This window comes from Malania oleifera, chromosome 9 (genome assembly GCF_029873635.1).
Source record: "Malania oleifera isolate guangnan ecotype guangnan chromosome 9, ASM2987363v1, whole genome shotgun sequence".
NCBI lineage: Eukaryota > Viridiplantae > Streptophyta > Magnoliopsida > Santalales > Ximeniaceae > Malania > Malania oleifera.
Window position 1 is genome coordinate 1,041,239 of NC_080425.1, and position 21,604 is coordinate 1,062,842.

A 21,604-nucleotide genomic window follows, 5' to 3' on the forward strand; every position below is an offset into this window, starting at 1 on the left:
AAAATAAAGGTTATTTTTGTTAAAAGTGTCCAACATATTTTATTTTGTTAAAATTATGAGTCCCTATAAATAATTAAAATGCTCAATAAATTTTCAACAACTTTATGAAAAATAAAGGTTTTTTTTGTAAAAAAAAACCGAAAAACTGCAACCAAATCGCCAAATTTTCGGTTTTCAATTAAAGCACAATTTCGGTTCGGAAATCTCAAAACTGAAAATTTTGATTCGATTTTTGGTTATGGCCAAAACCGAACCGAACCGAACCATGTACACTCTTACCATGGATGGTGAGAGTTCTCAATGAGCCAGCGGGGATTGTTGATGGTAATGAAGATGTGTCTTGAGAGTCAGGTTGACCGAACGTCCAACTGATGCATAGAAGTTGTGTCCGCATTCTAGACTTTACCTTGATCAACGAGACTTGGGGGCAGAGGATACTGATCTGTAAGTTTGGTGCCGCACCAGGGGATCCGAAGGGTTCGTTGATGGCGAAGTTTCTATGTAATAAAAAAAAAAAAAGGGGAAAAAGAGAAAAAATAACACACTACTAATAAATTTTAAGGAAAACACTAACTATATACACTCCATGAAAGTGCACCTAAAGAAATTTTCTTCTTCTTCTTCTCGCCGCCCCACGGCGGTTCTCTCCGCTGCTGCTTCCAGCTTGCCCTTCCGTTCTCTCAGTTGTCTCTATTCTACAGTTTTGACATCACTTCGTATGTATTTTATTATATTTTATTTTCATTCATCTGCAGTTGCGCAGAATCAGGTAGCAAACTACACATAATTTCTACAGATGGAGGTGGAGGCGGGCGAGGAACTGAATTTGTAGGTGGCACTGACGACACCCATTCCTGGGTATGTCTCGCTTATGGGTTCGAGCGCTTTCAGCCGGAAGGAGGCGTTCTGATTTTGTCTTTGCCCTTCCTGGCGGGTGTACTCCTCCGCCCTACCACAATCTCAGTTACCCAATTCCAAATTTCTCTAGTCTGAGAATCTCCTTGAATTCCCTTTTATGCTCTTCTGCCCCGGGTGATGTTTTGCTCTATCTCCTCTCTACTTTCAGAACTACTTATTTGAATTCCACGGGATTATGACATATGTTGTTCCTCAGGTTCTTTGTCCAACAGCGCCACCTTCACAAGTGGCGTCGAGAGAGCACCGACTGGATTAAAGTATCACCTGTTAGTGTCATGCTTGCGTCCTCCATCCATTTGTCAAGGCAGCGGTGGGTTTTGCACAGTAGCCAGATCAACAGAAGATATATTATCGGACTCCGCTCAATGCAATCATGAAATTGTTAATTTGCGAAATTCGGACGCTGATTGTGCTAGGGATAGGGCTGTTGATGGGCTGAAGAGGAAGGATAAGCATCCAAAAGGTGTGGACTTCACCAAAATTGATGCTAACCTACTTCCAACTGTGATTCTTGTGGGGCGCCCAAATGTGGGCAAGTCGGCTTTGTTTAACCGGTAAATCTGACAGTTCGTGCAAAAAAAAAAAAAAAAAGGAGTTTCTTCTTCCTCTTCTTAATTCCCAGTGCAGGTTATGTTGGTGGCTTGGTGTTTCAGATGTCTTGCCTGCTTTATTTTCCTTTGTTTTGTTTTGCGCTGTAGCTTGATTCGGAGGAGGGAGGCTCTGGTGTATAATACTCCTGACGATCATGTTACTCGGGACATACGAGAAGGCATTGCCAAATTGGGAGACTTGCGATTTAGGATATTGGACTCCGCTGGCTTAGAAATGGCAGCATCTTCGGGTTCTATTCTTGACCGAACTGCAGAAATGACTGCAAATGTCATCGCGAGGTCTCAATTTGCCGTCTTTCTGATAGATGTGAGGTTAGTTTTGTTGGTGAGATTGGGTTGTATTGTGGACTTTATTATGTTCAATACATATTGTAACACACTTGAAAGATTGTGGTTGGAAGAAACAGTTAGTGTTGGAACGGCAAAACATGACTGTATGTTGCTCTAGTGGGTGTGCATTTGAAACAATTTGTGAGACTTGCACAGGATACCGTCCACTATTGGGTGTTTGTAATCTGTCATTTTATGTAATTTCTCTTTGTTTAGAATTCCTGTGAAAGGCTGATAACGGATTTCCCATGGTTGTGGGTGTGTTAGAATAAGGACTGTCTTGTTAATTGGGAGAAGGTTTTTAAGCCTTAGAACATTGGTGTTTGAGAGGCTTGGAGTCTCAAAACATTTCTTTGGTGGGTAACTAGTCAGAATTTGAGTCCTTTGGGAATAAAGTGATCCAAAGTAAACATGGTGCTCCTTCAAATGGTTGGGATGATTTAATTGGGGTTAATGCAACTTACACGAGTCCCTCCTTCAAAAAATATTTCTTAGGTTAACTATTTTTTCATTCCTTGGCTAAATCTGAATCTAGGTGATTGGAGGAGATTTTAGTTGTGGAAGGATCATTGATTAAGTAGTGCTTTGTTTTCCAATTTGTTTCCTCACTCATATTGTCTTTTCAATTGCCACAATGCTTTTGTGTATAACGTACTTTGTTGGTTTTGATGGGAGGCGTTGGAATTTCTTCTTCAAGAGAAACTGGAATGAGGGAGAGAGAGAGAGAATTGATTTTATTCAATTGTTGAATGTTCCAGACTCTGTTTTTTCTCAAGAATATGGATAGTTGGGTTTGCACCTTGGCTTTGAGTGCTCTTTCTTGTGAATCCCCTTTTTGTTCACTTAACCATGAATTTGGTGTTGTTCCTTTCTATTTTGTGCTTCTTTATTTTTAAAACTAAGATCCCTTGGAAAAGCAGGGCCTTTACTTGGTCTTTGATTCTTAATCGGATTAATGCTAGTGATTTGTTGCAGCTAAGAAGACCTAAATAAAGTCTGGAGTTTGTGTCCTATGCTTTCAAATTGGACACATGCCCCCAAATACACATAATCCTAAACTAAACACACAGTTATCTACTAACTAAAAACCAGGTTCTATTGCTGCATTTGGTGAATTTTCAAGGTCAATTTGTTTCATTTCAACATGATACTCTAGATTTTAGGTGAATTGAAGATAGTTCTTGAACATTGGGAGTCTAGTTTATGGTTTTGCATGATTAGATTGAGTATTTTGGGAATGTGTAATATATAGTTGTAGTGTGTGTGTGTGTGTGACACAGTGTGTGTGTGTGTGTGTCTATATATATAAATCCAACAATATGGAGACAAATTATTGGAAAAATGAATGCCATTTATCATGCCTTGGGCAGATTTTCAAGCTTTTCTACTCCTTTCTCAAGTGTGGAGGTCTGGAGGACATGTTTGCAAAATTATCATTGATGGACAATGCCCTGTAAATATGGTTTCTACAAATGGGGTCACTTGTATGCAACTTCATCCATAACCTCATCCAGGGCCTTATGAGATGTCTTGGATTGATAACACTACCTTACATGTTTATGAAGATGTTTGGTTCCTATCCAAATGGGTGCTTACTTTGATAATATTTGGTGTAATATGATACCTATGAAGATTGACCATGTACTCCTTGGTTGGATGATTTGGATGTGACTCAAGGACATGACAACACATGTCTTCCACCATAATGGGAAGAAAATCATTTTGAAGTCCGTTCTACCAATCAACCAAGAGAAAGAATTAGTCACAATTACTCAACTTGAAGACAATATAAGGATGGAAATGAATGTGCTTGAAGTCGCCCAAAGTCCTTGAAACATTCCAATTGTTGAGTTTGTCATTCCTGATGTGCTTATTGATGCTAACTCTCAATTCAAGTTTGTGATGCTGCCAAAGGATCGTGGTTTCTTGTATCACTCAAGCATTGGCTTTCAAAGAATCCAAGTTTGCTTCTTATCTTGATCCTCCAACATTTCAAAATTTGAGGCCAAATTTTTTCTAACTAGGAGAGAGTTGATGTAGGACAAGAAGTAAGACTTTGAGAAGATCCATGTTGGATAATAAGAATTGGGACAAAGGATTGTTGTGTTCGGTTACTAGCTAATGCGCTTAGTTAAGGGTTATGTGTATTTGAGGGTGTGTTTGTAATATTTCAGTATTCTAGGGGTATGTTTGTAATGAAATTAGTTTTAGGGTTTTATATGTAATTTTGAGTGAAGAGGCTTCCTTGTAAATAGTGTGTGAAAGCCATGATGTAAGCAGTTGTCGTTGAATTTGGATTGGATTTGAACTTGAGTTTCCCCTTGGTATTTGCTCTCTCCTCTTTTCCCCTTCCTTCCTCTCTTCTATTTCCTGTAAAATTTTCCATGGCTGCAGAACCTTGATGCTGCCTCTGCATCACTAATGCTCATATTTGCCTGCATTGTTTGTTTGCTCAGTAGGTATGAGGTAGGTTGTTTGATATTCTTGAGGAAAGTTGAGTAGGTGCAAGGTGAGGAAGTTTCTTTGGAAGTGTGTTTTTTTGGCATTTATTTGGTGTATTTAGAAGGAGCAGGGAGTGCTGGGCTTTGTAAGGGACAGGAACATTCCCTTACTTGCTTTGGTGTAGATTTAATTTTCTTGCTTCACTTTGGTGCGCATCTTTTGGTGATTTTCATGGAGTGCCTTAGTTAGATGTGCAGAGAGACTAGAGGGCTTTGCTTCATTGTTGTTCTTTGTTTATATTTTTTTTGGTTAGAGTTTTTGTTTTTGTTTTTGGCGTCCTTGTATTTTCTTCCTTCTTAATTCGAAGCTTCCCCCTCCCCACTCTTCCAAAAAGGGGAAAGAAACAAACACCCTGTCCATTATTTTTAGGATTTATGTGGTCAAGAAGTTGATTATAATGTGGCATTTTTGAATTTTGTACTATACCAGTGGATTGCAATAGAAAAGTAGAATACTACTCTGGATCATCCAGTCATATTGTTGCTTTATGCTCCTTTTAGGTGCTGATTCTAATTGTTTTATTGATCCCACACTGTTAACTAGAGAAGGACTACATCCCATGGATCTGGAGGTCGGAAAGTGGTTGCGCAGGCATGCTCCAGGAATCCGTACTATCCTAGTTATGAATAAATCTGAATCACTTGATGGTTCTGGCTTTCTTGCTGCAGCTGCTGGTGAAGCCTATGCCTTAGGATTTGGGGATCCTATTGCCATTTCTGCTGAGACTGGACTAGGGATGGCTGAACTTTATGAAGCCCTTCAACCTTTGCTTGAGGACTATGTGCTTCAAATTGCAGATGGTAACAAACCTTTTCCTTGCAGGTTTTCTCTGCCATAATGAATGCTCTATTCATTTCCAATAATTCTGTTTCAAACTGAATGAATATGTGGTATATACCCGTAATGTTTCATGTTGATTAGGCAATTGATTTCTTCTTTTAGATTCACATTTAATGTATTTTGTCTTGGACTCTAGTATCATATGATTGGCAATTATGTTTTAATATAACCTTCCTACTTAAAATTGTTATATGGAATATCTGCTGTTTTGCGAGGTGTGATTTGTGTAATAGTTTTCTGACACTCTGTGTATGAGTCTTTGACCTTGGTATCATCTGAAGATTTCCTATGATTGGATGTGACACATTTGATTTATGTTTTTAGTTAGTCTCAAGACTGAGTTTTTTCTGACACATGTGTATGATTCTGGTATCATCTGAAAATTTCCTATAATTGGATGTGATACAATTGATTTATGTTTTTAGTTGGTCTCAAGACTGAGATTTTTCATGTCTGTGTAGTTGACCCTCTAATGATTAGTAAATGATAATCTATTAATTTCTAATACATAATACATTTTGAGGACAAATTAGTTTCATGGTAGATTGCTAGTAGCCCTATTATGCAATAGTGAGAACTTTTTTTTTTTTTTTAATAAAACTTCCATATGAAAATTATTGGAAGAAAATAATTTAATGAATAATTCGCATTGCTAGCTATCTTCCAACTTTAGGCATGATAATCAATTAAAATTTGTCAGTCACTCATCACTTCTCATCACTTTTTCTTTTCTGCTGGCAATTCTCTGATGATTCTACATCCTTCATTCTATTATAATGAATTGTTGGCCCTAAAATTGAAAGTGGAAGTCACAAGAATGGCACTTGAGCCAATTGTTTTTGACAATTTTAGGGGTAAAATAGTTGTTCTCACAGATTTAATTCTGTGAAATTGATATAAATTCTATGGAGGACTTAGAATTATGCATTTCTGCTGAAAAGACCAGAAAGATGTCTACAAGGACTTCCTTTAAATCTTTGTATTTCTGTGTGTTTTTAAGAAAATTTCTATATGGATGAAAGTCATGAGGAAAAATTTATATTTAATTAACTAATAAATTTTGTCTCTCCTGTGATTATTTAATACTAATGTTTTGCTCACACACTCTATGGGAATATTAGAAGGGAAAAAATTCATATTTTGATTCTTTTAATGAAAATGTATAATACAACATTAATTGGTAAAAATAAGAAAATTCATTAAGAAAGAGAGAGATTACAAAAAGAGGATAATTGCTTGAACATAAAGAAAACAAAGGAACATGAAAAAATGTAAAGCTGAAATTGAAAACTAAGGTGTAGTCCCAAGAGGGGGGGTGAATTGGATTTAAAAATTTTCTTTTAATTCTTTTCAAGAATCCTGAACTTCTTTTTCTTCTTTTAATGAATTCTTTACTTCTTGTTGATTTATTCAAACAATAAATACTTAAAAACAAAATTCAATCTACAACCAACAAAGTACTTAACCAATCAATTTTCCAATCATCCACAATATGCAAACTAAGATAGAAGATTCAGCTTGTGTTTGTTTGCAGCCCTGTTGTTAATGAATTTGCTTTCTTAAAATGAGGTGCAATATAAAATCCAATACTCTTTCCAAAAGTTTATGCGTTAAATAAACTTTTAGTTTAAAGAGTCTTTGAGTGTTTCACCAATTAACGTACTCCCTTACGGTTTCTGCAAAGAATGGATCAACCAACTTACTCCCTTTCAGTTTCCGCAATCTCAAAAACAAATTAAGTTTAAGTTTACTTAATATCAAATCCACGTAGTGTTTATGATTAAGGAATTAAAAACTTCCACGCAGTTCGTATATGCTGTAAGTAAAAAGAGTAAGGGAAAGAGAGAGTGAGACCATGGTTTTTACAAGGTTCGGCTTATACCCAGCTTACGTCATCGCCTTTGGCAAACCACCAAAGGATTCACCAAAACCAGTTCCTTTACTGGGTGGAACAACACCGTTTACACAACACTTCTTCGATTAGGCTAAAGTCCGCCTCTCCAAACGATACACCCTCGTTCGGTCACTCCTTCAATTAGGCTAGAGCAGCACCTCTCTAAGCGATATCCCCTTGCTTAGCCAACGATCCAAACACCTCGAATCGTCCAAGAACTACAAAAGATATGAAGTAATCTCTGCGTACAATAGCACTCTCAAAACAGAATAGATTAGTACAATTTCAGCTCTAGGTACTTTAACAATTTAAATACCAATAAGAAATAGAATTGAAGCTCAAAGGTAGAATTCACCAAGTGTTCCTTTGTGATTTGAGAAAACTCAGTATGAGAACTTTAGGTTGGTGTTTTAGCAGCAATTCAGATGATTTCCCTCCAGCAAGAGTATGAGCAATATGAAACTTTTAAGAGAGATTGAAAGATTTGATGCAAGTATGCTGTGTGATTGCTTGTGCATAAATTTCTTGGGATTAAGGTAGTATTTATAGGTTTCTTAGAATTAGTTTCCTTGTTCCCCAAGTTTACTTGGAGTGTCTTCCAAGTTTTTATAACGTTCATAATTGAAAAATCAATTTTTGAAATTTTCCCATTGGAGTTAAAAAAATCAAATCCCGTGGAGTCAGTAGGTTGACCAGGCGACTGGATAGTATATTTCCATAGGGTCAGTCGGTTGGATAGGCGGCTGACACCTTTCTGTTTGTCAAAAATTAAAATCAGGAAATTGTCAGTCAGTTGGCTCGACACAATTCAAAATGGGTCAGTCGATTGGGCACTGTCAGTCGGCTGGGTGATTTCAGTTCATTGAGTCAGTCGGTTGGGTAGTTAATTTTGCTGTTGTTTTTCTGTTAGTCGGCTGAGTATACCCAGAGTATTTCTGGTCAGTCGGCTGACCAGTCCTTTTTTTGATTTTTCATTTTTGATCAAATTTAGTTTTGCTCTCCTGTTTTGATCTTTCATAAAACATTTTCTGGAGTTTTAAAATAGGTCTCTGAGTCCATGCTTTCCCCTGAAGAGCTTCAACAATATTTCAAAAGATAGTTAAATATTAAAGCACTTACATAAAGACTTCTAAGCCATTTGTCATTCTTAAAAACTTAAGTCTTCATGCTTTGGTCTTCTTCTCGTCTTCAAGCTTTAAGATACTTTGAGCTTTTCATCAAATTCTCTTTAATATCCATGCTCTCATTATCTTCAAGCTTTAGTTTTTTGATACTTAACTACTCGGAGAAGCTTTCACTTGACTTGTCTTTGATTTTCAGCCAAGGTCTTAAATTTCGATTTCGACTCAAATTTCGAAGCTCCAAAAGTACGGAAATTTCGATTTTGATGTCAATTTCGATTTCGATTTGAAAAAATAACGAAAACTAGTAGTAAAGAATGGAATTCTTTGTGAGACTTTAGAAATGGATAACAAACATAAAAATATAAGTTTTAAGACTAATATATTACAAATTAAATACATCTATGTCTTGTATGAGGTGGAAAAGTTGTAAAATAGTACGTGTATTAAACATGTTTGTAAGATTATGTACATTAAACATATTTAGTTAATGCAAACGAAATTCATAAATCATTTAAATCTTATTTATTATACAAATATTGATAATTTAGACATGAATGGTTAAATAAAATATTATAAGTTTATTTTTTTCATATAATTTCAAAAGCACTTGTGATAACCTTTTGTTTCAATAAAATAAATAAAATAAATTAAAAGAGAAATTTCACTTCACTCTTGAGGTTTCAATATATTTCGACAAATTTCGCTAAAATTTTGAGGTTTCGATAAATTTCGGATGATTCGTTGAGATTTCGATGGAAATTATGCTAGACGGAAATCGACAGCTATTTCGTTTCGAGGGTGACGGAAATCGGAAATTTCGATAGTTTCGTGGAAATTTAAGACCATGTTTTCAGCTTGCTTTTATGACAAACATAAGTGTAGAGTTATGTTATCCTGAAACAAAGTCACTCAACAACACATCTTAAAACATCTTCATTTGTTATCATCAAAACAAAGATTGAAAAGCCTAGTTAGGCCAACAGAAATAAATTAAAATTGAAAAAAAATTAAAACAGTGACATCTTCCTGTTTTTTCTGAAACTCATCCTTAAAAATTCCAGTGTTTTCCCCATCAAGTTTACCAAATTGTTTTAATCAAAGCACATGTCTAGAGATTCTCTCCGGAAAACCTGGAGTAAGGGAAAAGCAAATTCTCTAATTTTTGTGGACAAATCCTCAGCTTATTAAATGTGTAATAAACACTATCCACTAAATATGATAGGAGAATAAAAAAAATTCAAAAAAAATTGCTCCTTTTTGATATTAAGGAAGCAAACCTAGATAACTTAGATAAGTAGATTATTGACATGGAAAACAATTGAAGCCAAAGAAACCCCCAAAATATAGAGATTTAGTACATACTACTGCTTGCTTCTCAAATCGTTTGGTTCACCATGTTGCAAAAATGACATGCAAAGATGAATATTTAATTACATATACATATTTTTTTGTGGGGGTTAAGTGTATAATTACATAAACATCAAATGGTTAGTGAAAGGCAGCTGTTTTTCAGTTCAAAGTTTAACCTTGAAAATTTTTCTAATCTATTAAACATGCTAGTTCTCTACTTGGCTGTTTTAATGGCTTGCATATTTTGAACATTGATAGTCTTAGATTTTGTACTTGGGTGGCATCTGGCATCCCTTTAATGAACTCTCTCTTTGCCAATCATCAAATAAGATGTTTGTTCTCATTTGAGCTGGGATTTTGAGGTAGACAATAAGCTATTAAATGTTTTTTAAAATGCCTTTTTACCTAAACACTTGATTATGAGTCAACAAGCCCAAAAAAATACAAGTACTGGACCAAGCTAAAATATAGCTGTTTTAGATTTGGTAAAGAATTTCTTGGGGGCTAGATGGACTGATTTTTTTATTTTTAGAAATAATGATTGCTCATTCATTGAATAGAGTATGATTCTCTTGAGTAACACAATTTGTTGTTGTTGCTGCTCTGCTGCAAACTCTTTGGCTATAAAATATTGTGATGTAGTGGCAGCTATACCATTATAAGATGGACTTTCTGTTGAAACTTATTCTACTATTCCTGATCATTTTACATAGGAGGTTTTTACAACCAAACAACTTGTAATTTTAGATTTGAACTACAGAACATGAAAGCTATAATTGCGAGCAAAATTTCAATAATCACACCTCTAAAGAAGCTCTAAAAACCAGTCACAAAGAACACTTAGAATAAAAAAAAAAAAAAAAAAAAAAAAAACTGCACATATAAACACCAAAGATTCAAACAAAGAAAGCAAAGGTGATGTTTTAATGTTTTATTCCCTTTTCTGTGTGATCTGGGTGTGTAGGGATCCTGCTTTGTTCCAAAATTGTGGACTCCACAAAACAACTTCATGACTTCGTGGATCATTCTCATGTCGTGGAACTATCTGCTGCATAAGCACTTTTATTGTTATGATGTAAAATGTTTAAAAAGTTGGGTTAGGTATTGTTCATTTTTCTTTTTTGTTGTTTTTCTTTGTGTGCGCACATGTTTTTTTTTTCTTTTTCTTATTGTGAGGACTTCTGGTTATTTGCTCCCTTATAATTTCTTTCTATCTCTTAATATATTACTGTAGATATCTAAAAAGAGCACTTCAATATTGTTGGGTGGAAGTCATGGAATGTTGTCTGCAACTATTTGTCCTCCTGATAAAACAGAGCTCCCAACTCAACTAAAAGAGAAAGATGCTGGACACTAAGAGAAAACAGTCGGCAAATAAGGAGGAAATTAAAAGAGAGTAAAAATAAAGATAAACCCAGTTAGGATTCCAATCTCAGTTTCCTCCAAATTGTGCATAACTGAGCCTTTATGTAGGCTTTTATCATATAGAATAAAAAATAATTTGGGAAATAATGACAAATCACCAAATAAGGAAACATAAATTGGGAAATAATAGAAAATCCTCAATTAATGAAACATAATAGCAAACCCTAAATGCTGAAAAATGTATAACTAAATCCAATTATGTTCACAACCTTTTTTTTGCCTGCCATAATGGATAGCTGTAAGCCTATTTTGTCCATTATTTGTTGGGGTTTTAATTCTTCTCATTGTCCTTCATCACATAAGAGATGGGTGGTCAAAATACCATCCTTATCCTGCTCATCTGATCACCCTCAAAGAGGGGAATGCTCGCTAGACTTTCAAGCAGAGTGGTGCCACATATAAAATATCACCCATTTTCGCCTGCCATGTTGGATAGCCATAAGCCTATCTTGTCCATTATTTGTTGAGGTTCTAATTCTTCCCATTGTCCTTCATCACATAAGAGATGGGTGGTCAAAATACCATCCTTAGCCTGCTCATCTGATCTCCCTCAAAGAGGGGAATGCCTACTAGACTTTCAAGCGGAGTGGTGCCACATATAAAATATCACCCATTAAACCAGATGAATCTGATAAAATTGATATTTTGGGATGATAAAATTGGCCGTTATTGGAAATCAGAGTGTTGTGTGGATCAATGGAGAGATAATTTTGGAGAGAAGAAGAGGAGGGCTGGGTTATATGCATAAACAGGGAGAGGAGAAATCACAAACATGGGTTGGGAGATCAATGAGACAGAGAAGGAGACAGAGATTTACAGCAAAAACAAAAGAGGGCCAGGGGAGGAGTTTGTGAGGAAGATGTAACAAGCTAGCAACGTCTGCATGAAAAAGATGGTGGAGAGGGGAAAAAAATTAGGGAATTGAAGGAGGTGTAGCAGGAAAAGGAAGAATGAAAAATGCAGCTGTAACATGGAAAGGAGGCCATGCTTCTGCTTATATAGAGAATACATGCATATATATATATATATATATATATATACATATATATTGTAAGATTAGAATTGGCTGGACAAGGCATGAGGTGTGCTTGCAGTCTAATCTATTTTTTTTACTGTAGCATCATGACTATCAAATTGCTTTGTTTAAACTGATTTATGTTACAATATGTCATTTTAAATATCTGTTTTGCATTTTGATGTTTCTAGATGAAGGTAATCAGAAGAGTAGTTCATCTGAGGTTGAGGAGTCTAAGTTGCCATTGCAGTTGGCGATAGTAGGACGGCCCAATGTTGGGAAGTCGACATTGCTTAATGCTTTATTACAACAAGATCGTGTTCTGGTGGGGCCGGAATCTGGTCTGACAAGAGACTCAGTTAGAGTCCAATTTCAATTTCAAGGGCGAACTGTATACTTGGTAGATATTTGTTCCTTTTTCCATGCTTTGTACTCTAATTAATTTTAAATAAACACATTGTTGGTCAATTTTTTTGAAATAAACAAGAATATTTGCACCAATTCAGTATAGGAAGGAACAGTTCCAAATCTCGAAATGTTTCAATTCATTTTTTTGGTTATCCTTTTTCTATCTTATTTTCGGCATGAGCATGACACACTTTTAATATATTTAGAGATCTATTCATTTTTTTGGGGTTTAAGTTCTTTTCCATGTTGCTTTCTTGTGTTTTGACTTTTGAGGCCCATTTTTTTTTTTTTTTTTTATAATATTTAGAACTGTATCGTGCCAATCAGGGTGTTCTGAGTTTTGATGTCTATTTCAATGGATAAATTTCTTTCTTGTCAATCAGGGAACATATGCATAATCCTATTCTATTTTTATTGAAGCTAATTCCTTCTCTTATTGTATTTCCCTTGCTCTACAGTGTTATCAGCATCTATGTCTATGCCTTCTCTTAAGCCAATCTTCCTTGTTCTGTTTCTGCTGGAATACCTTGATTTGTTCTCTCACGTTTCTTTATTTCTAGCACATTAATTGTATTTGTTACGGAATGGGAGATGCTAGGGTCTCTTTAGGGTTGTTTGCCTCTTTTATGTTGTATTTCTCTTTCTTCTCTTAATGTATCTTCTTTTAATTATAAAAAAAAAGTGAGATGCTATGATACCCGACTACAGATCTAAAATTGTATGATAGTCAGATTGGGACTCTAGATTCATTTTATCCTTGTCTTGATGGTATTCAATAACATGTAATATGGTTTGTCTCTACATGTTAGATTGATTTGATGTGTTTTTTCCCCCTTGCTGTGCATTGTATAACATAGTTAGGTTTGGTTATTCAGGTTGACACTGCAGGTTGGTTGCAAAGGACAAAGCAGGAGAAAGGCCCAGCTTCCTTGAGTATTATGCAGTCAAGAAAAAGCCTTATGAGGGCTCATGTAGTTGCTTTGGTCCTTGATGCAGAAGAGGTGATTCATGCATCATGCTGTTCTTTATTTTTGTTTTGAACCTATATATTTCTTTATTTTATTCAAATATCATGTTGTTTTTTTCTTCATTGTTATTGGTACTCTGATGGCACTAACACTTGGAGGACATTGCCCTTCTAAACTCCATGGGCATACCCTTTTTTTTCCAGATAAACCAAGCAACCTGTTCCATAAACTCCAAGCAGATGAGTGGTGCTAAAAAAGATGGGGGTGATCCTGTCGACACTCTGTTAAGGACTGCTAACCAAATAAATGCCTTGACCATGGAGAGAACTTTAGCCTTTCCGATACAGTTAGCAAAAGGAAAAGACAAAGAAGAGGGACCAGAGAAAGATTTGTAGGAGAAAATCCCAGAACCATCCAATGTCCAGATCATATAATCCTTCCTAGAAAAAGGTTGAAAAGCATCAAAAAAAAAAAAAAGCAAAGAGCAGAGTGCCTCCTGATCATACGATTCATGTGAAAACTAAAATTCTAGGAAAGAGATTCCTCACAACAATGCTGAATCGCTGATAGAAGAAATCGGAGAATTGTGTAATGTTGAGAGCTGAAAAAATGAGGGAAAATGATAGAGAGAAGTATCTCCCATGCACACATCCTCCCCGAGTGGATAGTAGAACCATGGCCCACTTTCAATTGAATGGGAGGAAAATATGAAGAAAAAACTTGTGAAATGGACTTCCAAGAATTTTAAGCAGCTTTAGTACAAATATTAGCACCTTACCCATTCTCTTGCAAGAAAGTTTACTTTTATTTATCTCTTGATAAAGAAAATGAACCTCCAAGGGGAACTGCCTTTTCAAAACCCATCAGAGCAATGTTTTTAGACTGCAAATCGCCAAGATCCAGAACCTCCCTTAATCTTAGGCCTTCAATCAACCTCCCAATGAACTAAGTGATGCCTCCTCTTTCCCCCTTCTGGTCAAAGAAAATCTGTCATGATGCTCTTTACCACACTGGCTGCCGGGTTGAGATTCTAAACAAAGACAAATAAGAAAGAGGATTAGAATAAAGGCAAGACTGAATCAAGCTGACATATACCCTCAGAAAACAGACCACCATTCAACGGTTCTTCCTAGGACGCTTGGACACTTGGGCAACTACTCCCAGAAGGCCACTGATTGATGATTTCCGAACCCTAAATAAGTCACAGGCCAACGCAAAACACTATAAACAACTAAAGAAGCAACCTCTCAGGTCCTAGTCGAACACAAATTAATAGCTGCAATACCACTCTTTCCCATATTAATATTTAGTCTAGGAACCCTCTTCAAAAGTCCAACGAAGATATTAATAAAGGAATCCCAGAAAAAAATGATATCATTAGCAAACTGTGAATGAGATACAGCAACGTCCCCACCCCAACGGAAACCCCTCCGCAAAACCTTTACCCACAACCCTATTTTGCTCATGAGTCATGTCCATACCGAGAACAAATTGAAAAGAGGATGAAGGGTCACAATCCCTAACTCTCCTTGAGGCTATAAACTTGGTCTTAGGTCTCCATTAATAATGACTGAGAAGGAAGCAATAGTACTTGACATGCAACTCCTCGTCCAACAACCCTAGCTATAAGCCTACACCCTAAATCTTTGTATCTGAGATATTTCTAAAAACTTCCAACTAGTTTTTTTGTAAGATTTGTCAAAATCCAGCTTAAAAATAACCCCCTTTCCATACCTTCTGTTCAGAAATTCACCAAAATTTGCCTACTACTAATTAAAGCTCTCTGAGAATAAGAAATAGTTTCCTCTAGAACTGCACTCAATTTATCAATAAGAACCTGGCAATAATTTTATGCATCTTAGTCACCAATCTAAGAGGCCTAAAATCCTTCCCTTAATATGAGGGATCTTCGTGGGCACAAAAGTAATTGAGGGCAAATCAATACCCTCATCAATAACCTACTAGCATTAACTCCCGAAAACTTTTATGAGCTCATTTCTCACCACCTCCCTGCAATCCTGAAAAAGTGCCACATTAACCCATCCAGTCAAGAGCCTTATCTCTTTGCAGCAAACACAACATTTCTAACCTCCTCCGTAGAAGGCCTTTCAATCCAAGACACCTGATCACCATAAATAGGACACCGATACAAATCCTCTGTCTTAGGCCTACAATCATCTTCCTCTGGATCAAGACTTTTGAAAAAAAAATAAAAAATAGTAATCTCCTTAACAATAGAACTAGAATTCCAAATAACATCACCCTCACTAGTTTCCAAATCATCAATCATACTTTTCCTCCCCTTCCCATTAGCGACCCATGAAAGAATCTGGAAAATGGAAATGTAATTGCCTTCCCGACCCAATTGAATTTTAATTTTTGTTTCCAACTCCATTCTTCCTTGAAAATCATATTATGTTGCTCATTTCTTAAGATGCGCATGTCTCATAGCCTCAACCGCAGACAACTTCCCTGAATCCTTCCTCCCTACCCAAACACTTTTGTCTTCAGAAAAATACTAGCCTTCATTATTTTGAGACCCCCAGGACCTCTGCATTCCACTTGTTCAAAACATCCTTTTGATGCTTCAACAACTAAATAAACTTGGAAACCTTCCCACACATAACTGGAAAGTTTTGCGAAGTTTCCTTAACCAAAGAATGGAAATCACATATTCTCAAAAGAAATAGGGCCCCATCTAATAACATAAGGGATACTTCAGTATATTGCAAAGTTAATACTTGATCTTATAACTTTGAATTTTTGATATCTGTTTTGGCTGCAAGTTTTTTTTTTTTTTTCCCCTTGGAAGTGACGCCATTTGTATTTGTATTATACCAAAATTGTGTAAATCTTAGAAGTGTGGTGGCAATTTAAGTTCAGGCTTGACTCTCCTAATTGTATGGTCTGTATCGCTTACTACACTGTCACTTTTTTATTTTTACCCGTGCATGCTTTTATTTTTAATCTTATTAACACTTACCTTTATACCTAGTGGTATGTGAAAATAACAAATAGATAGATTAAAGTGTGCTGATAGAATTTTTTTTGGGGTACACTGATTTTGTTATTCCTTGAAGAGATTTCTTTTCTGCATCTAATTGATTTATTTGCTCTATCTGTTATGTATATGAATGACTAGATTGCAAAAGCTAGAAGCAGCATGAAGCATGCTGAAGTAGTTATAGCAAGACGAGCTGTGGAAGAAGGGCGTGGATTGGTCGTGGTTGTGAACAAGATGGATCTTCTGAGAGGAAAACGCAACTCCAAGCTATATGAGCAGGTTATCAAAGCTGTCCCTGAAGAAATTCAGACAGTAATGCCCCAGGTTCGGAAGTTGTTCATTGCTCTATATGTCTATGATTAATTTTCTTTAACTCACAAGGAAATTTTCCACTTGGTAACCACTTTTATGCTTGTTATGTTCTGATAGTAGTTCATATGTGTATCTGTTTAAAATATAATCCTGTTTCACCTTATCCCTACTCTGATGCATAAATTCACACAATACGTGTGTGTGTGTGTGTGACTGTGAATACAGATATCGTGTATAACATTTTGTTCAAACAAAATATCTTGAGCACCCCCCCTATCATGCAATAGATAATATTATTATTATTTTGATGAAAAAGAGATTTCATTAAGAAAGAAAGAATCCACGAAGCGGTGTATAGAAAATCCTCTTTGAACAAAAATAAAAGATGCAGAGAAAAAGAAAAAGGTAAAAACAGTCGCATGAGCAAAGCCTGCCAATCCTCCTGGAAATCCCAAAAACATTCCCATTAAAAACATCTGATAGCAAAAACGATGAGGGATCCAAAACCTGCTCATTTCCCTAAGCAGTGATAATGTCAACCCCTGTTGAACTTTGAAATGCATGCAATCCTTTCAAAACAAATCCCTCTCACCACCCCCCCCACCCCCAAAACCCACCCACCAAAAAAAAAAAAAAGCAGAATGGAAAGTCCCCACGATCTGCTGGCATCTTTGCTCATACCAAAGCCTCTGAAAGAAGTAGACAAAAAAATTCTATTAATTCGAAACAAACTAAGCAATTGGGTCATTGTATAGTGCACAAATAGGTGGGAATTACTCTCAGAACTGTTAAAGCATGAAGTGGGCACATCCAGGGTTAAATGTCTTAAGAAGGCTTCTACTGTGCCAGAAATTTTTGGTTTTTAACTCAAGCTAGAACTACTAACCAAATGTATACCTTAATAAGGAGCTTTTGCATTCTAAATACTGCGATAAAGAGGAAAATATGTAGATGAGAAGATCAAATGTTCTAAAAGATTTACTAGAAAAGGTCCTTGGGGCACCCAAAACCCACACTGAAACATCCTTTCTGTCAGAAGGGTGACAAACCTCCAACAAAGAAAGCATTGAAGACTTCCCTGAGGCATCCAAAACCTGCACCTGAACATCAACAAAGAAAGCAATGAAGAGGTCCCTGAGGCATCCAAAACCCATGCCTGACCATCCCTCCTATTGGTAGGGCAACAAATCTCCAACAGAGAAAGTAATGAAGAGAAAGCAAGGAAGAGAGTTCCTTCAAACTCGGTATCATTTACAGGTCTACGAAAATGGAAATCCCAAGAAACAATACTACCCATCCCTTATTTGAAGATTGGAGATCAACCTCCAAATACTGGCACTGGATACACTGTCATGTCCTCTCCTTTTAACATACCTTACGAGAATAATCATGTACTATAGTTAGCACTGCTATTTATCATTTCATATGGATAATGTGATGGTTTCCAGATTGGTGCAATCTCACCGTGTCCCTTCTGTTTACGGTCTTTTCCTCTCTCTCTCTCTCTCTCTTCCTGGTTTCTCTTCTATCTGCACTAACAACTTGGTGAATTTTTTTTCTAGTCGTGGCATTTAATGCCGCTCATATTGTACTTATCTAGGAGTTATGTTTCCTTGCTCATTTTGTTGTCATTTAATAGGAACATTGTTAAGATAACAACACATCATAAAACTGCTGACATTTCAATTGTTTGCACATTTCTTTCTGTATCTAGGCATGCTATATGTTCAATTTTTGGGCAGCACTTATGGTAGTTTAAACTCAAACATGACTGTTGAAAAAGGCTCAGTAAAATGCAATTTAGTGAGGTTGCTTTTGGGCATCATTTGTTAGACATTAAAGAGTTATGTTTAGTTTCTGTTATTTTTCAAAAGACACTTTAAAATCCTTTTAATCTCTTTTCTCATATGTGTCTATGAAGCATGGATGCTGAAATGTGTAATAGGTAATGGACACAGTGATGAGTAGATATGTAAATGCCTGAAGAGTAGGATACAATGCTGTAAAAGTTATTATTTTTACACCAGGTGCAAAACTTACTATTTTTAGACAGCTATATAACTCTTTGTAGGATTAATATTCTATTTATGTAGATCATGCATGTGAAGCTTCAAATGACTTGGATGTCATTTGGTGGCAACAATTTTATCTACTGGTGGATAAATGATTGTTTTACAGTGTTCATATAGATGGAAACAGCCTTTCCAAATGTGGAGGTAAGCTTGTGTACAATATGCCCTCCCCAGACCCTTGATATGGCATTGGAAACTTGTGCACTGTATGTTGTATTTTTCATATGAATATCCAGTTGCCTTAAAATTTGGTATGCATAAAATCCATCAGTTAGCCTTACAAGAAACATATCACACAAAGAATTTTGGTTGATTTAAAGGATTTTCTTTCTTTTCTACACCGTGCCCTTGTATTGATTTCTTTAACTAGGCAAATTTGTTATTTTGTTCTGTACAAAAAGGATGGTGTGCTAGTATATCTGACTTACAAAGTGCACGTGCAAGAATGTCTGATGCATTTTGAAGTCTATATATAAATATATATGAATATATACCACTTCATGACTTGTATAAAAATAAAAGACTTGGCCATAATTTATGGAAATACATTAATTTATTTAATGCTACTGACTGTTTTAAGAAGGCTAATATGAACAGCAGTGTTTAGAGATGAAAAAGTGACATTTTTTTTTTGAAAAATTTATTTTTTGGGGTGGGGGTGGGCGGGGGGGAGGTATTTATTGTGCATAAAAAGCGATTACATCCCTTCCTGTGGTTTTCCTCCTACCTTGTACTAACGAAATCTGGGATGATGATGAGTTAGTAATAACATGAATTATCTTGGCAGGTGACAGGGATACCTGTTGTATTTGTTTCAGCCTTGGAGGGAAGAGGCCGGATATCTGTCATGCACCAGGTGATTGAGACTTATGAAAAATGGTGTTTAAGGCTGCCAACAGCTCAGCTTAATCGTTGGCTGCGCAAGGTTAGTATGCAAATGCCTTGTCATCTCCTCCTGTTTTCCCCTTCAGGGTGTGTAGTTTTTGGTTAATTCTGTCTCTCACTCTCTGTGGGATCAGGTTATGAGTAGGCATTCTTGGAAAGATCAGGCTGCTCAACCAAAGATCAAGTACTTCACCCAAGTGAAGGCCCGGCCACCCACCTTCATTGCATTTGTGTCGGGGAAGATGCAGCTCCCAGATACGGAGATCAGGTTCTTGACAAAGTCGTTGAAAGAGGACTTTGACATTGGTGGGATCCCCATCCGGATCATGCAGCGGTCTGTTCCGAGAAATGCTAGGGGCAGCAGCGGCAACAAGAGGGGACAATCTGGTGGAAAAAAGGTTGAGAGACTGTTATCAGACAAGAGGGGTGTATTGGCTTAAGAAGGCAGTACTCCCATCTGAACATTGATTACAAGGATGCGTCTACACGAGCTAGTCACCTGCTGAGATGAGCTCACCATCAGCATCGCACGCCATCATTTGGAGCATTGGCGCAGGTAGTCTGATGGGTCTGTGTCATGGCACAGACGTAGGGCGTGGGGATTCTGGGGAATGCATCATGCATGTGGCGGCAATCACGGCGCTTGCTCAATTCAAACACTTATTATAGATGGTCAATGGGTTCAGAATGTGGGTGACCCGTAGCCCAACTATAGAATAGAATATAATAGAATAGAATGAAGCTTTGACTGGGAGTTTGTGGTGAAACCAAATCCGTCAGTGATAGGCGCTGGGGGTTTCCATAATTGCCATTAGTGAGTTTATTACTATTTGTGTCTTTCTTTGTGGAGTGGCTGATTGCGTATCTGTTTGGAGTGAATCATTTTGACTCTACTGTTTGAAATCCGAATACTAATGCCAAATGGGATGCATCCTTTGAAATGTAAACTGCGTTTAACGTGTCTGAAACATTCTAGCAGTGATGAGAGAGAGAGAGAGAGAGAGAGAGAGAGAGAGTCTATACTCTAGGTTCATCCCTTATTTAATTCGCGTGAAGAAACACTATTATTATTTTAAGCAATATATAAATAACAGTTGGTAAATTGTAGTCCGAGGGATTTGTGTCTTATTTGCTTGGTTTGTTCATATTCTGTGATTGAGAAAAGCCTCCGTGGACTTACATTTTATTTAATGCAGCGGCCTCCTTAATTCTCCATTAAAGAGATTACAGCTAATACCCACACAAACCAATTTCAAATTCTAGAATGATAACGACTACTTTCCAATTATGGACCTCGTTTCATTTTTATTTTTATTATTATTTGTTTAGGCGTTAGGATATGTAGAGGTACCGCGTCATTAGCTATAGGATTTGCGCAGAACGGTGTTTGTGAGGTGAAAGATGTTCTATATATCAATCTACCTATTTATCTGATGTAGGTTAGGAGGCTTCAAAAGTCACTTAATCCAAATAAATGTGAGATCAAAGTGAGACAAATTCTTCCTATTTTCTTCATTGTCAGGCACTAGGTATATTTTTTGGGGTGGGGGGGAGTGTGTTGAATCAAATTTTTTGTAAGTTAGATGATTAATTTACTCGTGAAACTTGCGAAGAGTTAAATACACCTCAATATATGGAGGCAAACCACTGGTACTGAAGATTGAGTTTTGGGCAAATTTGGATGACCAATCCTTATTTAAGAAGAATTTGGACAATTGATGAGATTTAAGAATATGTATTTTTCTCCAAGTGATTCGGATAATAGATTAGTTTAGGAGGGATCCTTCAATCAATTTGATGTAGGGGATCTCCAACCTATTTCAGAGATAAAATCTTTTTTTGGGGGGTTTCCTAAAACTATATATAATCCAACAAGTTCATGAGTTATGGCTAAAGACCTGACATGAGTGTTCCATGCCTGGAACTTTTCCAAACTCGAAGGGTAC

General features: G+C 36.5%; 1 protein-coding gene across 1 annotated transcript; it reads left to right on the forward strand.

The window, feature by feature from the left end:
* Positions 1 to 577: 577 nt before the first annotated feature.
* On the forward strand, positions 578 to 20,768 carry LOC131164544 (uncharacterized). Its single transcript, XM_058121816.1, has 10 exons — positions 578 to 716; positions 797 to 1,032; positions 1,115 to 1,472; positions 1,617 to 1,841; positions 4,905 to 5,161; positions 12,201 to 12,409; positions 13,293 to 13,418; positions 16,528 to 16,713; positions 19,561 to 19,698; positions 19,793 to 20,768. The coding sequence occupies exons 2-10, from the start codon at positions 861 to 863 to the stop codon at positions 20,096 to 20,098; spliced, it is 1,977 nt and encodes a 658-aa protein (XP_057977799.1). The 5' UTR covers positions 578 to 716; positions 797 to 860; the 3' UTR covers positions 20,099 to 20,768.
* Positions 20,769 to 21,604: the final 836 nt, after the last annotated feature.